Genomic DNA, 17,305 nt, shown 5'->3' with positions numbered 1-17,305 from the left:
CCCTCTGATTCCAGCAGACTATTCCCGCCCCCTCCCACTGATTAGTTTCAGGGGTCATGGTGACCCGGCTCGGCGACTGGTTAGTGTCACTGTCCTGCCAGTGATGTGTCTGCTGCTCGCAGTAAAGTCCTGATTTATCGGAGTTGCCGGACTGGTGCAGTGAAGTGGAGACATTCGTGTGATTAATGGATTTGTGTTTCTCATGGGAAATTACCCTCGAATCGCCTTTTACTCTCACACAATTTTTAAAAAATTGAAGTGACAGTGGGGGAGGGAAATCCAGAGAAATGCAAGATTGTTGCTGTGGTCCGAAGGCTGTTTGCTTGGGATGGGATGGGATAATGGGGTTTTCGGACAAAAGTAAAGGCTTATTCTTTGAGGTAGTGACCCTGATTAAAAGGTCGTTGGATGCATTGTCCAGAAGCCGTGAGCAACTCCAGTGGCTGTTATTGGTTTAGTTACTCATTTGCATGTTACTATAGTAACCTGAGTTAACTGCACTTTGGTGGATGGCTGCCTCGTTAAAACGAAGTGGTACAAAATGGTTTTTAATTGAATTAAGTTGTCTTGTTTCCAATTCCCTCCATGGCCTCGCCCCTCCCTGTCACTGTAACCTCCTCCAGCCCCACAACCCCCCGTGATCTCTGCGCTCCTCCAATTCTGGCCTCTTGCCCATCCCCGATTTTAATCGCTCCACCATTGATGGCCGTGCCTTTTGCTGCCTGGGCCCCAAGCATTGGAATTCCCTCCCTAAACCTCTCCGCCTCTCTCTCTTCCTTTAAGACGCTCCTTAAAACCGACCTCTTTGACCAAGCTTTTGTTCACCTGTCCTAATATCTCATGTGGCTCGGTGTCAAGTTTTGTTTGATAATCGCTCCTGTGAAGCGCCTTGGGATGTTTTACTAAGTTACAGGCACTAGATAAATGCAGGTTGGTGTTGTCTGAGTTTAGTGAACAATATGGGCGCAGTAGTCATGCGTGCGGGGAGGGGGTACCCTCCCAATCGCCCTCCCTCCGCCTCCAACATCTCCTTTCCCAGGACCTGAAAACTCTCGAAATCCTGACCTCCCTCAGTCTTCCCTTCCCAGTTACAACCCACAGGCTTTAAACCCCAATGTCTGTGTCCCAGCTTTTGATTTTGGACATTTTTCTGCCATTTGCTTACTTGGCACAAATCTGGGTCTCCCCGCTTTTTATATTTGCATCGATCATGTTGCCTAAAATAGCAAATGGCAAGAAATTTACCTCCAGTTCTGGAATTCTCGTCTTTTTAAAAATAAAAAAAAAATGTAGTCTCCTTACCTAAGAAAGGATATACTTGCCATAGAGGGAGTGCAGCGAAGGTTCACCAGACTGATTCCTGGGATGGCAGGAGATTGGGTCGACTCGGCCTGTATTCACTCGAGTTTAGAAGAATGAGAGAGGATCTAATTGAAAAGTATAATATTCTGATAGAGCTAGACAGACTGGATGCAGGGAGGATGTTTCCCCTGGCTGGGGGGGTCACAGTCTCAGGATACGGGGTAGGACATTTAGGACTGAGATGAGGAGAAATTTCTTCACTCAGAGGGTGGTGAACCTGTGGAATTCTCTACCACAGAAGGCTGTGGAGGCCAAGTCACTGAATATATTTAAGAAGGAGATATAGATAGATTTCTAGACACAAAAGGCATCAAGGGGTATGGGGGGAGAGCGGGAATATGGTATTGAGATAGAGGATCAGCCATGATCGTATTGAATGGCGGAGCAGGCTCAAAGGGCCGAATGGCCTCCTCCTGCTCCTATTTTTCTGTGTTTCTATGTCTCGTCGGTAGCCTGCGATATTAGACTTGGCTCTTTTAACCTGTGTTCTTTTGTTTAGCGAGCAGTCTTTGTGCTGAATAATGGCTTGTTAGAAATTAAAGGCCAGTGGAACAGGCCGCACCACCTGCTGTGTCGAAGATAAACTAGTTTGGAGTATCTCATTTTAAGAATTGACTGCTACATCCACTCGATCCCATTCTCGTTCCCAACATCTGTTTCTGTTCATAGGCGACAGTTTTTCTGTTGAAAGCTAATTTGTTGTGTTTTTCACCTGACAGCCTGTAAAAAGGTGCAACGTCCTCAGGCTGCGGTTAGAAGCAGAGTTACGACGTTTAGCTGGCGATCCAGAGTCTAATGTTTAAAATCCTGCTGTTTTCAGAAATCCTAGGGCTAAACGACAAAAAAGAAAGAAAAATAAATATCGAGCAAAGCTCAGTGTTTGGAACAGTCTCTCGGGCAATGGAAGGGGCAAAAACGAAAGGTTTTTCTCCTGCAGTTAGATTCTTTGATTGGGAGAGTTGAATCTTGCCGTCCCTCAGTCTGTGCCTCGATTCTTGTGGTGTCTTCCTAGGACAGTGTCGACTCCAGATCAGACAAATTAGAAACTGTCCCTGTGGTGCTCTCAGTAGTTTGGTTTGCTCAGAGTCTTGAGCAGATTCCTTGTGCAATTCCATCCCTTTTTTTTCTAATGCAATGCCTTATCATGCAGCCCACCCAACCCCACCTAACTTAGCTTGGGTGTCAGCTGTGATCAGTCAGAAGGTTTGTGGATTCAAGTCCCACTCCTGAGACTGGAGCACAAAATCTAGGCTGACACTCGCAGTGCAGTACTGAGGGAGCGCCGCGCTGTCGGAGGGGCAGTACTGAGGGAGCGCCGCACTGTCGGAGGGGCAGTACTGAGGGAGCGCCGCACTGTCGGAGGGGCAGTACTGAGGGAGCGCCGCACTGTCGGAGGGACAGTACTGAGGGAGCGCCGCACTGTCGGAGGGGCAGTACTGAGGGAGCACTGCACTGTTGGAGGGGCAGTACTGAAGGAGTGCTGTACTGTCGGAGACATTAAACCGCGGCCCCGTCTGCTCTCTCGGGTGGATGTAAAAGATCCCATGGCACTATTTCAATGAAGAGCAGGGGGAGTTCTCCCCAGTGTCCTGGGACCAATATTTATCCCTCAACCAACATCACTAAAACAGATGATCTGGTCATTATCAAATTGCTGTTTGTGGGAGCTTGCTGTGCACAAATTGGCTGCCGCATTTCCTACATTACAACAGTGACTACACTTCAAAAAGTACTTCATTGGCTGTAAAGCACTGTGGGACGTCCTGAGGTCGTGAAAGGCGCTATAGAAATGCAGGTCCGTCTTTCTTTAGCACATGTTGGAAGCAGTGTCCAGAGCTGGTTTACAGACCCATGGGCACTGGGGTTGTTCTCTTTGCTGAGTCTAAAACCAAGCAGGCGGTGGCTCTGAGATTGCTTTGTATATGTTGAAAACTCGTAAAGGCTTTAAATGTCTCCATATCACAAGACTCTGTGTTTGGTGCCTCATGTAACCAGCGTTCGGGGACTGAGCCCAGATCCAACCTGGCCTGATATCTGAATTCATGGATTCCAGGTCAGTGGACAAAGGGTGGGAGCCCTGGATCATTGGTCACAAAGACACCTGCAGCGGCCTCAAAGCCAGGTGAGATCAGCGAACTCAGCACCGGTGAGAGATGGGCCCCGGGCACCTCCTCCTGCTCCCGATGGCTTCAGCTCAGTCCCGCACCGCTCGGCACACATGCCAACTCGGCCTTTAGGAGAGCCCGAAACCCACCAAATCAGTTAACGCCGCACCACTGGTTACCATGGCAATTCTGTTGCCAGCGATACAGGCCGATGACCCAACATGGCGGCTGAGCTTTTCAGACGGCTGCCTGGAAGGCTTGCTTTAAGGTGCAGATTTTGTACTGATGGTGTCTTCAAAAGCGAGTTAAACAAAGTTTGAGGCATTTGGAAATTGCTGTAAAACACTCCCAGATGTTGTGCAGTAAATCTCATTGGTTGCTGATCTTTTATTGTCCACTTTGATGTGGTGTGTTCCTTCTGGGCAAAAGCTCTGCCTCTGCCATTAACTCTCTGCTCTGAGCACTGACTGCTCATTGCTGCAAGTTGATTGCTCACTATGGGGCTTGTTAGAACTTCACAACACATAACTCACCCCATTTCTCAATCGCTGAGAACTGGTCACTTATTTAAAGTTGCATGTTTAACCTTGATGGGCAAAGTTTAAAATTCTCATCCTTGTGTTCAAATCCCTCCATGGTCCTTGCCCCCTTCCCTATCTCTGTAACCTCCCCCCGCCCTACAACCCTCCGCGATCTCTGCGTTCCTCCAGTTCTGGCCTCTTGCGCATCCCTGATTTCTATCGCTCCACCATTGGTGGCCGTGCCTTCAGCCGCCCTGGCCCCGAGCTCTGGAATTCCCTCCCTAAACCTCTCCGCCTCTCTCTCCTCCCTTAAGACGCTCCTTAAAACCGACCTCTTTGACCTGTCCTAATATCTCCTTATGTGGCTCGGTGTCAAATTTTATTTGATAATCGCTCCTGTGAAGCGCTTTGGGAAGTTTTTACTAGGTTAAAGGCGCTATATAAATGCAAGTTGCTGCAGAGCCTTAATTCAGTGCCAGTTGTTTCAGCTGTGGGCACACTGGCGATTGGATTGAGGCGGCCCACCTCATTGCACAGGGGGGCCTTGCTGCCAACAGAGAGGCATGCTTTATTTCCATGATGAAATATTTGCTTAAAAGACAGAAACTGTATGTAGAGGGCTGGAGGAAGTGGAACTCCAACCTATGGACAAGATATTTGCTCCGTCTCTTTCAGCTCCCCTGCCTCTACTCACTTTCCCTCCAACTTAAAATAATCTTGATTTGACTTTTTAATAAAAATTCTTTCATGACCAATTCATGTCGTTTGCCAAAGAATGAAGTTCTGTAATTAAAATTCAAGACCCTGGAAAACCTCTGTGTCCAGTTTAGGAATTTATTTGATGAAATGGTTTTATTTTTCCGCTCGGAGGTTGGAAGCTGTTTTTTAGGCTGTTACCTAAAAAGATTTTTTTTAAAGTCTTGGTCCTGGAAGTAAAGTCTCTAAATTTATCTCCAAATTTTAGTCTTCAGAAGATTTTTAATCACAACTTGAATACAGGGATTCAAATACGATCTTAGTCGATCACTGTCTTTCTCATTATAGCCGATTAAAACCACCCTGGTTAGCCTCAAGTACAGGAGGCCGTTCTTGTCGTGGCCTTGTTGGATTTCAGGGCGTTCAGTGAAGTAGCATCTCTTCCACTATTTTTAGTAAGAGTTCTCCTGTGGTATTTCTCACTCTGTTAGAGGATTGCACTGCTTCATAAGGACATGTGCATTATACCATGTAACGTACTCATTAGTGCGTGATCTGAATTCGCATTATATGCACGCAATGGTGCATCAAGAGCTCAATCTGACCCTTCCGGTGTCTTGTATTTTGCTGCTTCTTATCCTCTAATATGCTCTTAAAAAGAGTAAGTCAACTCCTTGTGGAAAAGCATGAAATAACATTTTAAAACTTTTGTGTGTGAATGTATATATTTACACAGCGCCTTTCACAACATCAGGACATCCCGACGCGCTTTACAGCCAATGAAGTACTTGTTGAAGTGTAGTCACTGTGGTAATGTAGGAAACGCAGCAGCCAATTTGCGCACAGCAAGCTCCCACAACCAGCAATGTGATAATGACCAGATAATCTGTTTTAGTGATGTTGATTGAGGGATAAATATTGGCCCCGGGATACCAGGGAGAACTCCCTGCTCTTCTTCGAAATAGTGGCCGTGGTAACTTTTACGTCGACCTGACAGAGCGGACGGGGCCTCGGTATAACGTCTCATCCAAAAGATAGCACCTCCGAAAGTGCAGCACTCTCTCAGTGCGGCGCTCCCTCCGTACTGCCGCTCCGACAGTGTGGCGCTCCCTCAGTATGCTCCCCCCCGATAATGCGGCGCTCCCTCAGTACCGCTCCTCCAACAGTGCGGCGCTCCCTCAGTACTGTCCCTCCGACAGTGCGGCGCTCCCTCAGTACCGCTCCTCCGACAGTGCAGCGCTCCCTCAGTACCGCCCCTCCGACAGTGCAGCATTCCCTCAGTACTGCTCCTCCGACAGTGCGGCGCTCCCTCAGTACTGCCCCTCCGACAGTGTGGCGCTCCCTCGGTATGCTCCCCCCGATAATGCGGCGCTCCCTCAGTACCGCTCCTCCGACAGTGCGGCGCTCCCTCAGTACCGCTCCTCCGACAGTGCAGCGCTCCCTCAGTACCGCTCCTCCGACAGTGCGGCGCTCCCTCAGTACTGCCCCTCCGACAGTGCGGCACTCCCTCAGTACTGCCCCTCCGACAGTGCGGCGCTCCCTCAGTACTGCCCCTCCGACAGTGCGGCACTCCCTCAGTACTGCCCCTCCGACAGTGCGGCGCTCCCTCAGTTCTGCCCCTTCGACAGTGCGGCACTCCCTCAGTACTGCCCCTTCGACAGTGCGGCGCTCCCTCAGTACTGCCCCTCCGACAGTGCGGCGCTCCCTCAGTACTGCCCTTCCAACAGTGCGGCGCTCCCTCAGTACTGCACTGGGAGTGTCAAACTGGATTATGTGCTGAAGTCTCTGGAGTGGAACATGAATCCACAACCTCGGAGGCGAGAGAGTGCTACCCACTGAGCCACGGCTGAAATCTATCTGCTCTATTACCAGGTTACTGACCAAGTAGTTTCAACCAATATGCATTGGTTTCTGGGGTGATGTTTTCTGGCTCTCCGGGAGAGACGGGTTCATGGACATTCCACATGGTCTCCTGTAAATTACTCAATGCGATTGGGGATTAATTATTAATGGTGGGAATTGATGCAACAAAATAGGAAAGTTTCTGTATTTAACGTCGGAATGGAAGTGGAAATTGTCTTCAGTTAGCTAATTTGAAATTGATGGCCTCGTGACGAGAGATTTGTAGGACCAGGCTGGACCTGGCTATTGGGCAGCCCACGGGGGCCTTTTCTCTCCTCCGGGTGCTAATTTGTTTTGGCCGAGACAGTAAGGAGTACTTGGAACTGGAGCAGCTGCACTTGTCTTGCAATGGGTCTGAGCTTTGCATCTTTGATCGCATGTTGACTGACCGCTCTGACTTCAGAGGGAGTAGGACTAGATAAGTCATGGGGAATTCTCCCATCGCTTTTCCTTCCACTTTCTGGACCCAGGGTTATCCCGTGCAATTTCCAGTCAGTTATCCTTTCACTTTTATAAAAAAAAAAAAAAAAAAAAAATCATTCTAGGGATGTGGGCGTCGCTGGCAAGGCCAGCATTTATTGCCCATCCCTAGTTGCCCTCGAGAAGGTGGTGGTGAGCCGCCTTCTTGAACCGCTGCAGTCCGTGTGGTGAAGGTGCTCCCACAGTGCTGTTAGGGAGGGAGTTCCAGGATTCTGACCCAGTGACGATGAAGGAACGGCCGATATATTTCCAAGTCAGGATGGTGTGTGACGAGGGAGTAATTCATTCTGAGCACGCTGATCCACACGCGGCTTGTATAAGGGCACAGGGTTTGGGACGCAATCGGTGCACTTGGTGACTGCCCTTTTGCCAGGAGAATAAGAAATAATGTTTGGTGGGCGGAATGGCAAAGTTCAAACTGGGATCTGGAACTGTTCTCCTAGAAATTCTCTCTTTTTGTTGGGTGATGAATCACATTTTAATTTCTCCTCCCCCCCCCCCCCCCCCCAAAAAAAACAGGAGCTATCTGGTTGTGGTTGGAACAAGAAAGAGAAGCATACCTTGGCTCCGAATGTGGTGGCGTTTACCAGGAGGTTTAACCAGGTAGGGCGCAGGAACAGACGTTCTCTGGTAATCAACCTGACAGATTGAAATGGACAAACCCATTTGATTTCTTTAATCCAGAATGTCACTTTGACCACCTCCCACTACAGCATCTAGCTGCTGGTTGCTTGCCCGGGTCCAGTGTCCTGTCAATCTGTCCCCGCTGTCTACCATTCTGCCCCGCCCACCCCTCCCAACTATTGGCTGCTCCCTGTATACAGAAATACCTCTTGCCCTTGCCGTGCCCCTTGCCCATCACTCTGGTGTCTTTGACAGTAAAGAGCGGTTGGTTCCAGGTCTATTGGAGTTTGGGTTCTGCTTGACCTGCCTTTTGATTTTAATCAAAAAAATGAATCCAGCTTTTGGGGAGAGGAGCAGAAGTGAAACCTTAAACTAGTTCTGTTCAAATACTCGTTAACATTTTTGGTTGTGGGGGAGGGAGCGTTGTAAAGTTTAGAATTTTTAAACCACGAAATTCAGTGTCGAAATGAATTACTTGTAACATCCCTGGCTAAGAATATCTGTAGATACCTTTTTTAATTTGCCCACAGAAAGGGCTTGGAGTGTGATTAAGGAATAACACACAATAAATCCGTGCTTCTCTTTTGCAGGTCAGTTTCTGGGTCATCCGAGAAATTCTCACCAAACAGACTCTTAAAATAAGAGTCGAAGTTCTCGGCCATTTTATCAAGATTGCAAGAGTAAGTCTCTGCTTATCCCGAGAGTGGCTTTGCAATAGATGACTTTGACAAGTGACTTGTCCAACTGGCTACCTGCGGTGGAGCAGGACATTCACTGACTTGCCCCCCATGTGCGATGTTGAGAGGTTGCTGCAGATGAAGTTGATGGTGGCGCATCCCACTAGTTTAATTTTAGAAAGCTTTTGGTGACATTCTATATGAAAAATCCTTCTGTCTTTTTTTTAAATTAAGAAGCACGGGGATAGAACATAGCACTGGAAAAGGAGCTTGTGAAATAGGAAGTGGAGAGTAAGTGAAATAGGAAGTGGAGTGTAAGTGAGAAGTGTACTGTCAAACTGGAGGGGTAAGTGTTACAGAAGACCAAGGAGCAGGAGTGGGCCACACGGCCCCTCGAGCCTGCTCCGCCATTCAATAAGATCATGGCTGATCATCCACCTCAACTCCACTTTCCCGCCCGATCCCCACATCCCTTGGTCTCCTGAATATCCAAAAATCTATCGATTTCCACCTTGAATGTATTACTACAACAACAACTTGTATTTATATAGCACCTTTAACGTAATAAAACGTCCCAAGGTGCTGCACAGGAGTATTTTAAGACAAAAAATTTGACACCGAGCCACATAAGGATAAATTAGGACAGGTGACCAAAAGCTTGGTCAAAGAGGGAGGTTTTAAGGAGCGTCTTAAAGGAGGAAAGAGAGGCGGAGAGGTTTAGGGAGGGAATTCCAGAGCTTAGGGCCGAGGCAGCTGAAGACACGGCTCAAAGACTGAGCATCAACAGCCCTCTGGGGCAGAGAACTCCAGAGATAGTGGGGTTGTGCAGGGGAGAATGTTTGGGCATCAATGCCAAGACCAATGGTCGAATGTGCCGAGTATATTTGAATAGAGAGAGCATTAGAGGCAGAGGGTAGATCTAAAGATTTGCCGTAGGGTTTAGATTGGCTGTGTAATTTGGCAGGCGATGAAATTCACGCGTTAGGCTGTAAAACGCGAGTCATTAAGTGTACAACGGATGGAATTAGAACAAGGATACTTTCAAAATGGCTCAGAAACAGGAACAAATATATAATTTTCAATATCCAGACAATGTGGAACAGGAATTTAAAGAAGCGATGAGATGAGATGTACGGCAGGAATAGGAAAACATACTGACGTTAGACGAAGGCCATTGGACTGGTCAGAGCAACGTTATACTGTATCCTGTCTTGGGAAGGATGTGACAGCCCTTGAGAGGGGGCAGAGGAGATTTACCAGAATGGTTCCGGGGATGGGGGATCTTAGCTACAAGGACAGGTTGGAGAAGCTGGATTTATTTTCATTAGAGCAAAGGAGGTTGAGGGGTGATTTGATAGAGGTGTACAAGATTATGACGGGTTTGGATAGGCTAGACGGGGAAAGGCTGTTCCCACTAGTTGATGGTACAAGGACCAGGTGACACAGATTTAAGGTTTTGGGCAAGAGATACAGGGGAGATGTGAGGAAAAACTTTTTTACGCAGCGAGTGGTGAGGACCTGGAACTCGCTGCCGACGGAAGTGGTGGAAGCGGAGACACTCAATGTTTTCAAGGGGAGACTGGATAGGCACTTGAGGGAAATAAACCTGCAGGGCTACGGGGATACAGCAGGGGAATGGGACTGACTGGATTGCTCCACAGAGAGCCGGCACGGACTCGGTGGGCCGAATGGCCTCATTCTGTGCTGTTATGACTCTGACTCTAAGACTGTCCTGGACACCATGTCACAAAAAGATGATAGATTTATTGAGAAGGGTAGAGTGTGTGGCTGGAAAGGGCGGGGATCCGTGGCATGGTGCATTGGAACGCAACAGTCCAGCGCCGGAGAGTGGCGGCTGAATCATTCAGTTCTGCAGGATACTGGGATTGGTTGGGATTTGGGATGGGGCTTTGACGGAAATGGGAACAGCCTGTGTCTGTGCACAAGATCCTTCCGGCAATCTGCTCTGAAAGGCCAATTGGTGACATCCAACAGCCTAAAACCTGGTCCATTCCACTCGAAGGATATTCCCAGATATCCCCAGGTCTCGGATTAATGGACGTTCAGCCCTCCATCAGTGAAGATGATGAGAGATGAGGTTTGGAAGGCCCTGCCCAGCCTTACTGGCCCAGTTACTTGCTTAGCGTGTCAGCCGTGGCTCAGTGGGCAGCACTCTCGCCTCTTGAGTCAGAAGGCTGTGGGTTCAAATCTCACTCCAGAGACTTGAGCACAAAAATCCAGGCTGGCACTCCCAGTGCAGTACTGAGGGAGCACCGCACTGTCGGAGGGGCAGTACTGAGGGAGCGCCGCACTGTCGGAGGGTCAGGACTGAGGGAGCGCCGCACTGTCGGAGGGTCAGTACTGAGGGAGTGCTGCACTGTTGGAGGGGCAGTACTGAGGGAGTGCTGCACTGTTGGAGGTGCCGTCTTTTGGATGAGACGTTAAATCGAGGCCCCGTCTACTCTCTCAGGTGGACGTAAAAGATCCCACGGACATTATTTTGAAGAAGAGCAGGGGAGTTCTCCCCGGTATCCCGGGGCCAATATTTATCCCTCAATCAACATCACTAAAAAACAGATTATCTGGTCCTTATGACATTACTGTTTGTGGGAGCTTGCTGTGTGCAAATTGGCTGCCGCGTTTCCCACATTACAACAGTGACTACACTTCAAGAAAAGCACTTCATTGGCTGTAAAGCGCTTTGGGATGTCTGGTGGTCGTGAAAGGCGCTGTAGAAATGCAAGTCTTTCTTTCTTGAACTGGTAGAATGGTTTATTGGTGGACTTAATGAATGGGGAGGGAGGAGAATAAATTGCATTTGCCCTCTCGGTTGTTTTACAGAGTATATTTTCCCCGAGGTCACAAAAAGCTAAATGCAAGTTTTTTTCCTGTTGCAGAAACTTCAGGATCTCCGGAACCTGCACGGGTTGATGGCGGTAATTTCAGCTTTACAAAGCACTCCAGTGTTCAGGTTGTCAACAGCCTGGGCGGTAAGTGATGGACCCTTTTAAACTACTTCTTATAATCTTTGTCGTTTCTCAGGAACCTCCGGTATTGCACATTGGACCAGGCGGAGAGAGCTGGCGAGTGATCTGTTTGATCTCCCGTCAATACAGGCCCAGGAAGTATTTGGGTAAAGTCCTCACCTTTTGCCAAGCCCAAGACTAGACGTGGACAGGTGGGGCCGAGGCGGGAGTTCTGATGCGTGCGTTGCAGGTGAAAATGAATTGTAAACCGTCATTAACAGGAGAGGTGAAATAGAGTTTTGCTAATTGGGTAATCTTGCTGGTACTGTAAGGATCTAGTAACATTAATTCAGACACTCTGTACTGAACATTATGTTTGTAATTCAGAATCTCCAAGGCCACAAATGAAATGTTTTTGACATTTGTGGGTTTACCTGCCTGTTCTGTGCTGTGATTTTTTTTCTACCTGAATCTTTTTCTTTGGCTCGCCACCACATTCGGCCAAGAGAGCAGGTTCTCGGTCCCCATACCTTGCACAAGGCTGTCCTCTGAAAGGGCAGGGTCACCAGTTACTTAACTTCCTTCCTCGCCCCTGGTTTTTTGACCTGCTCAGTCAGAAAAGCTGCAGAATGGCGTGATTAGTTAGTGATTGATACAGGGCGATTGGGGGGAGAGTGGGGCAGTGGGATTAGTTAGTGATTGATACAGGGCGATGGGGAGAGAGTGGGGCAGTGGGATTAGTTAGTGATTGATACAGGGCGATGGGGAGAGAGTGGGGCAGTGGGATTAGTTTGGGATTGATACAGGGTGATGGGGGGAGAGAGCGGGGCAGTGGGATTAGTTTGGGATTGATACAGGGTGATGGGGGGAGAGAGCGGGGCAGTGGGATTAGTTTGGGATTGATACAGGGCGATGGGGAGAGAGCGGGGCAGTGGGATTAGTTTGGGATTGATACAGGGCGATGGGGAGAGAGCGGGGCAGTGGGATTAGTTTGGGGATTGATACAGGGCGATGGGGAGAGAGCGGGGCAGTGGGATTAGTTTGGGATTGATACAGGGCGATGGGGAGAGAGCGGGGCAGTGGGATTAGTTTGGGATTGATACAGGGCGATGGGGAGAGAGCGGGGCGGTGGGATTAGTTTGGGATTGATACAGGGCTATGGGGAGAGAGCGGGGCGGTGGGATTAGTTTGGGATTGATACAGGGCGATGGGGAGAGAGCGGGGCGGTGGGATTAGTTTGGAATTGATACAGGGCTATGGGGAGAGAGTGGGGCAGTGGGATTAGTTTGGGATTGATACAGGGCTATGGGGAGAGAGTGGGACAGTGGGATTAGTTTGGGATTGATACAGGGCTATGGGGAGAGAGCGGGGCAGTGGGATTAGTTAGTGATTGATACAGGGCTATGGGGAGAGAGCGGGGCAGTGGGATTAGTTTGGGATTGATACAGGGCTATGGGGAGAGAGTGGGGGAGTGGGATTAGTTTGGGATTGATACAGGGCTAAGGGGGGAGAGCGGGGCAGTGGGATTAGTTTGGGATTGATACGGGGCTATGGGGAGAGAGTGGGGCAGTGGGATTAGTTTGGGATTGATACGGGGCTATGGGGAGAGAGCGGGGCAGTGGGATTAGTTTGGGATTGATACGGGGCTATGGGGAGAGAGCGGGGCAGTGGGATTAGTTAGTGATTGATACAGGGCTATGGGGAGAGTGGGGGAGTGGGATTAGTTTGGGATTGATACAGGGCTATGGGGAGAGAGTGGGGCAGTGGGATTAGTTTGGGATTGATACAGGGCTATGGGGGGAGAGTGGGGCAGTGGGATTAGTTTGGGATTGATACAGGGCTATGGGGAGAGAGCGGGGCAGTGGGATTAGTTTGGGATTGATACAGGGCTATGGGGAGAGAGCGGGGCAGTGGGATTAGTTTGGGATTGATACAGGGCTATGGGGAGAGAGCAGGGCAGTGGGATTAGTTTGGGATTGATACAGGGCTATGGGGAGAGAGCGGGGGAGTGGGATTAGTTTGGGATTGATACAGGGCTATGGGGGGAGAGTGGGGCAGTGGGATTAGTTTGGGATTGATACAGGGCTATGGGGAGAGAGCGGGGGGAGTGGGATTAGTTGGTGATTGATACAGGGCTATGGGGAGAGAGCGGGGCAGTGGGATTAGTTTGGGATTGATACAGGGCTATGGGGAGAGAGCGGGGCAGTGGGATTAGTTTGGGATTGATACGGGGCTATGGGGAGAGAGCGGGGGAGTGGGATTAGTTTGGGATTGATACAGGGCGATGGGGCGAGAACGGGGCAGTGGGATTAGTTTGGGATTGCTCTAGCAATGAGCCAGCAGTGACACAATGGGCCAAATATCCTCCCGTGCTGTTAACCACTTTGTTTGATCGTGTAATCCTTCCATCGGTTGAGGTGAGAGGAATGTTGTGGTGAAGGTCGTGTCTGATCTTTAATTGCAGATGCTGAGCAGCAAGGATAAGGCTGCGTTTGAAAAACTGGAGACCCTGATGTCCAAAGAAGATAACTACAAACAGCTCCGAGATTTCATCAGCTGCTTGAAAATGACTCCGTGCATTCCATACTTAGGTGAGTCCGATCTGAAATCTCTTCAAAAGGGTGAGTGTTCACCAACCATTGCAATCTTCTCGCACATTTCAGTGTGTCGCTGAATCCACTTGCAGTGGCTGAGCGGCCGTGACCAACTGGTCTGTGACCACGGGGAGCGAGCGAGCGGTCTCTGGCTTAGGTGGAGACTCCCAAGTTTGGTTTGCCTGCTATCGATCGTTTTTCTCCTTGAACCCCTTGCTTCCTTCGTAGTGCATCAGGTCAGACTGCAGCCAAGAGCAGACACCTAGCGTGACCCCTGGGTCTTCACCAGCGGCCCTGAAACTAGCAGAAAGTGACATGTGAGATCACCCATTGGCTGAGTCCCCTCCTCTCTCTCCATGATGCAGGGGCAGTCCTGCCTGGCCGAGGTGTACTCGCAGTGTGTTGGAAGTTTTAATATTGTCAGCTGTGGCTCCGTTAGTAGCACTCTCACCTCTGAGTCAGAAGGTTTTGGGTTTAAGTCCCACTCCAGAGACTCGAGCACAAAAAACTCCAGGCTGACACTCCCAGTGCCGTACTGAGGGAGCGCCGCACTGTCGGAGGGGCAGTACTGAGGGAGCGCCGCACTGTCGGAGGGGCAGTACTGAGGGAGCGTCACACTGTCGGAGGGGGCAGTACTGAGGGAGCGCCGCACTGTCAGAGGGGCAGTGCTGAGGGAGCGCCGCACTGTCGGAGGGGGCAGTACTGAGGGAGCGCCGCACTGTCGGAGGGGCAGTACTGAGGGAGTGCCGCACTGTCGGAGGGGCAGTACTGAGGGAGCGCCGCACTGTCGGAGGGGCAGTACTGAGGGAGCGCCGCACTGTCGGAGGGGCAGTACTGAGGGAGCGTCACACTGTCGGAGGGGCAGTGCTGAGGGAGCGCCGCACTGTCGGAGGGGGCAGTACTGAGGGAGCGCTGCACTGTCGGAGGGGGCAGTACTGAGGGAGCGCCGCACTGTCAGAGGGGCAGTACTGAGGGAGTGCTGCACTGTCGGAGGGGCAGTACTGAGGGAGTGCTGCACTGTCGGAGGGGCAGTACTGAGGGAGCGCTGCACTGTCGAAGGGGCAGCACTGATGGAGCGCCGCACTGTCGGAGGGGGCAGTACTGAGGGAGCGCCGCACTGTCGGAGGGGGCAGTACTGAGGGAGCGCCGCACTGTCGGAGGGGGCAGTACTGAGGGAGCGCCGCACTGTCGGAGGGGGCAGTACTGAGGGAGCGCCGCACTGTTGGAGGGGCAGTACTGAGGGAGCGCCGCACTGTCGGAGGGGCAGTACTGAGGGAGCGCCGCACTGTCGGAGGGGCAGTACTGAGGGAGCGCCGCACTGTCAGGGGGGCAGTACTGAGGGAGTGCCGCACTGTCGGAGGGGCAGTACTGAGGGAGCGCTGCACTGTCTGGGGGGGGCAGTACTGAGGGAGAGCCGCACTGTCGGAGGTGCCGTCTTTCGGATGAGATGTTAAACCGAGGCCCCGTCTGCTCTCTCAGGTGGACGTAAAAGATCCCATGGCCACTATTTTGAAGAAGAGCAGGGGGGTTTATCAGTGTCCTGGGGCCAATATTTAGCCCTCAGTCAACATCACCAAAAACAGATGATCTTGTCATTATCACATTGCTGTTTGTGGGAGCTTGCTGTGTGCAAATTGGCTGCCGCGTTTCCTACATTACAACAGTGACTACACTTCAAAAAGTACTTCATTGGCTGCAAAGCGCTTTGAGACATTGGTGGTCGTGATAGGCGCTATAGAAATGTAAGTCTTTTTGCCTCCTTGAGGGGTTGAAATGACCAAACTTCAAACTAACATTGCTGTATGACAACCTGAAGCAGAAGGTGTGTGGCGGGCATTCTGCGGGGCGGGCGGGGGGGGGGGGGGGGAAGTGTGGCGGGCATTCTGCGGGGGTGTGGTGTGGGCATTCTGTGGGGGATGGCGGGCATTCTGCGGGGGTGTGGCAGGCATTCTGCGGGGGGGGTGCATTCTTTGGGGGGGTGTATTCTGCGGGTGTGTGGCGGGCATTCTGCGGGGGGGGTGCATTCTGCGGGGTGCGGGGTGTGCATTCTGCGGGGGGCGGGCGGGCATTCTGCAGGTGGGGCGGGCATTCTGCGGGGGTGGGTGCATTCTGCGGGGGTGGCGGGCACTCTGAGCCACATACCTTGTCGTTCACATGGAATTGAGAGCGCAAAGTGGCAGAGCACCGGTTAATCCTTGTACTCTGGGAATGTTGTACTCCATCGAAACTTTAATTGGACAGATGTGTTGTGTAATGTTACTGATGTCTTCAAACCCTTAATGATTCACAGAAGTGTCCAGCTTTGAAACTCTTAGCAGGAGGTTCCTATTAACTAAAAATTATAATGTACAAGCATGGGATGCCCTTGGTGTTGGTTTATTATTTCCACTCTGTAATGTTGGCCATATGGTTTGATTCATGGTTAGAAAACCATAGTAAAATGATCAGAACAGGATGTGTAGCACCTCGCCCGCTGACGTATGCCTCCTTTCACACGCAACATGCTCTCATCTTCAGCTTGTGTCCAATTGCCTTTAATTGGCAGAGTTGGGTATTCCCGGCTCTGTTTCAATCGATTGCGGGAGAAATCCAGCCAAACGGGAGCCCGTACTTCAAATAAAACTTGCCTGGATGAGTGCGGCTCCAACAACACTCAAGAAGCTCGACACCATCCAGGACAAAGCAGCCCGCTGGATTGGCACCCCATCCACCACCTTAAACATTCACTCCCTCCACCACCGGCGCACCGTGTCCGCAGTGTGTACCATCTACAAGATGCACTGCAGCAACTCGCCAAGGCTTCTTCGGCAGCACCTCCCAAACCCGCGACCTCTACCACCTAGAAGGACAAGGGCAGCAGGCACACGGGAACAACACCACCTCCAAGTTCCCCTCCAAGTCACACACCATCCTGACTTGGAAATATATCGGCCGATCCTTCATCGTCGCTGGGTGAAAATCCTGGAACTCCCTCCCTAACAGCACTGTGGGAGCACCTTCACCACACGGACTGCAGCGGTTCAAGAAGGCGGCTCACCACCACCTTCTCGAGGGCAATTAGGGATAGGCAATAAATGCTGGCCTTGCCAGCAATGCCCACATCCCATAAACGAATAAAGAAAAGTTGGCACCCTGTTTGAAGGAGGTTTGACGCCTCTCAGCTGGGATATGTAACATTGAGCAATTGGCTCACAACCAGGAAAAACTGTCGAAAGGAATTTGGCCGACGGTCTGTCCTCGGATGTGAAGCTGTAACCGTGGCAGCCAGCTCCTGTGTGTTTACATTTTTCCCCCCCCCCCCCCCCCCCAAATCCGTTTTTCTGCTATTTATTTCCTGTTGTCCCCTCCCGCGGTAAATCAAGTTGCCTGAAGTTGTCA

At 50.7% G+C, this 17,305-nt stretch overlaps 1 protein-coding gene across 1 annotated transcript in view; it reads left to right on the top strand.

Annotated features, from left to right (window-relative positions):
- Nucleotides 1–2,496: 2,496 nt before the first annotated feature.
- Nucleotides 2,497–17,305, top strand: part of LOC147097762 (ras-specific guanine nucleotide-releasing factor RalGPS1-like) — a 92,002-nt gene continuing 77,193 nt past the window's right edge. The window contains exons 1-5 of the mRNA XM_085971428.1: nt 2,497–2,565; nt 7,586–7,669; nt 8,281–8,370; nt 11,265–11,357; nt 13,798–13,924. Of these exons, the coding sequence (XP_085827554.1) occupies nt 2,497–2,565; nt 7,586–7,669; nt 8,281–8,370; nt 11,265–11,357; nt 13,798–13,924 (463 nt within the window). The remainder of the gene's footprint in view (nt 2,566–7,585; nt 7,670–8,280; nt 8,371–11,264; nt 11,358–13,797; nt 13,925–17,305) is intronic.

This window comes from Somniosus microcephalus, chromosome 31, assembly GCF_052327205.1.
Source record: "Somniosus microcephalus isolate GS21.2 chromosome 31, FLI_Smic_1.0, whole genome shotgun sequence".
Lineage (NCBI taxonomy): Eukaryota > Metazoa > Chordata > Chondrichthyes > Squaliformes > Somniosidae > Somniosus > Somniosus microcephalus.
Note: the sequence above shows the minus strand (reverse complement) of the source record. Positions and strands in the feature narration are given on the sequence as shown.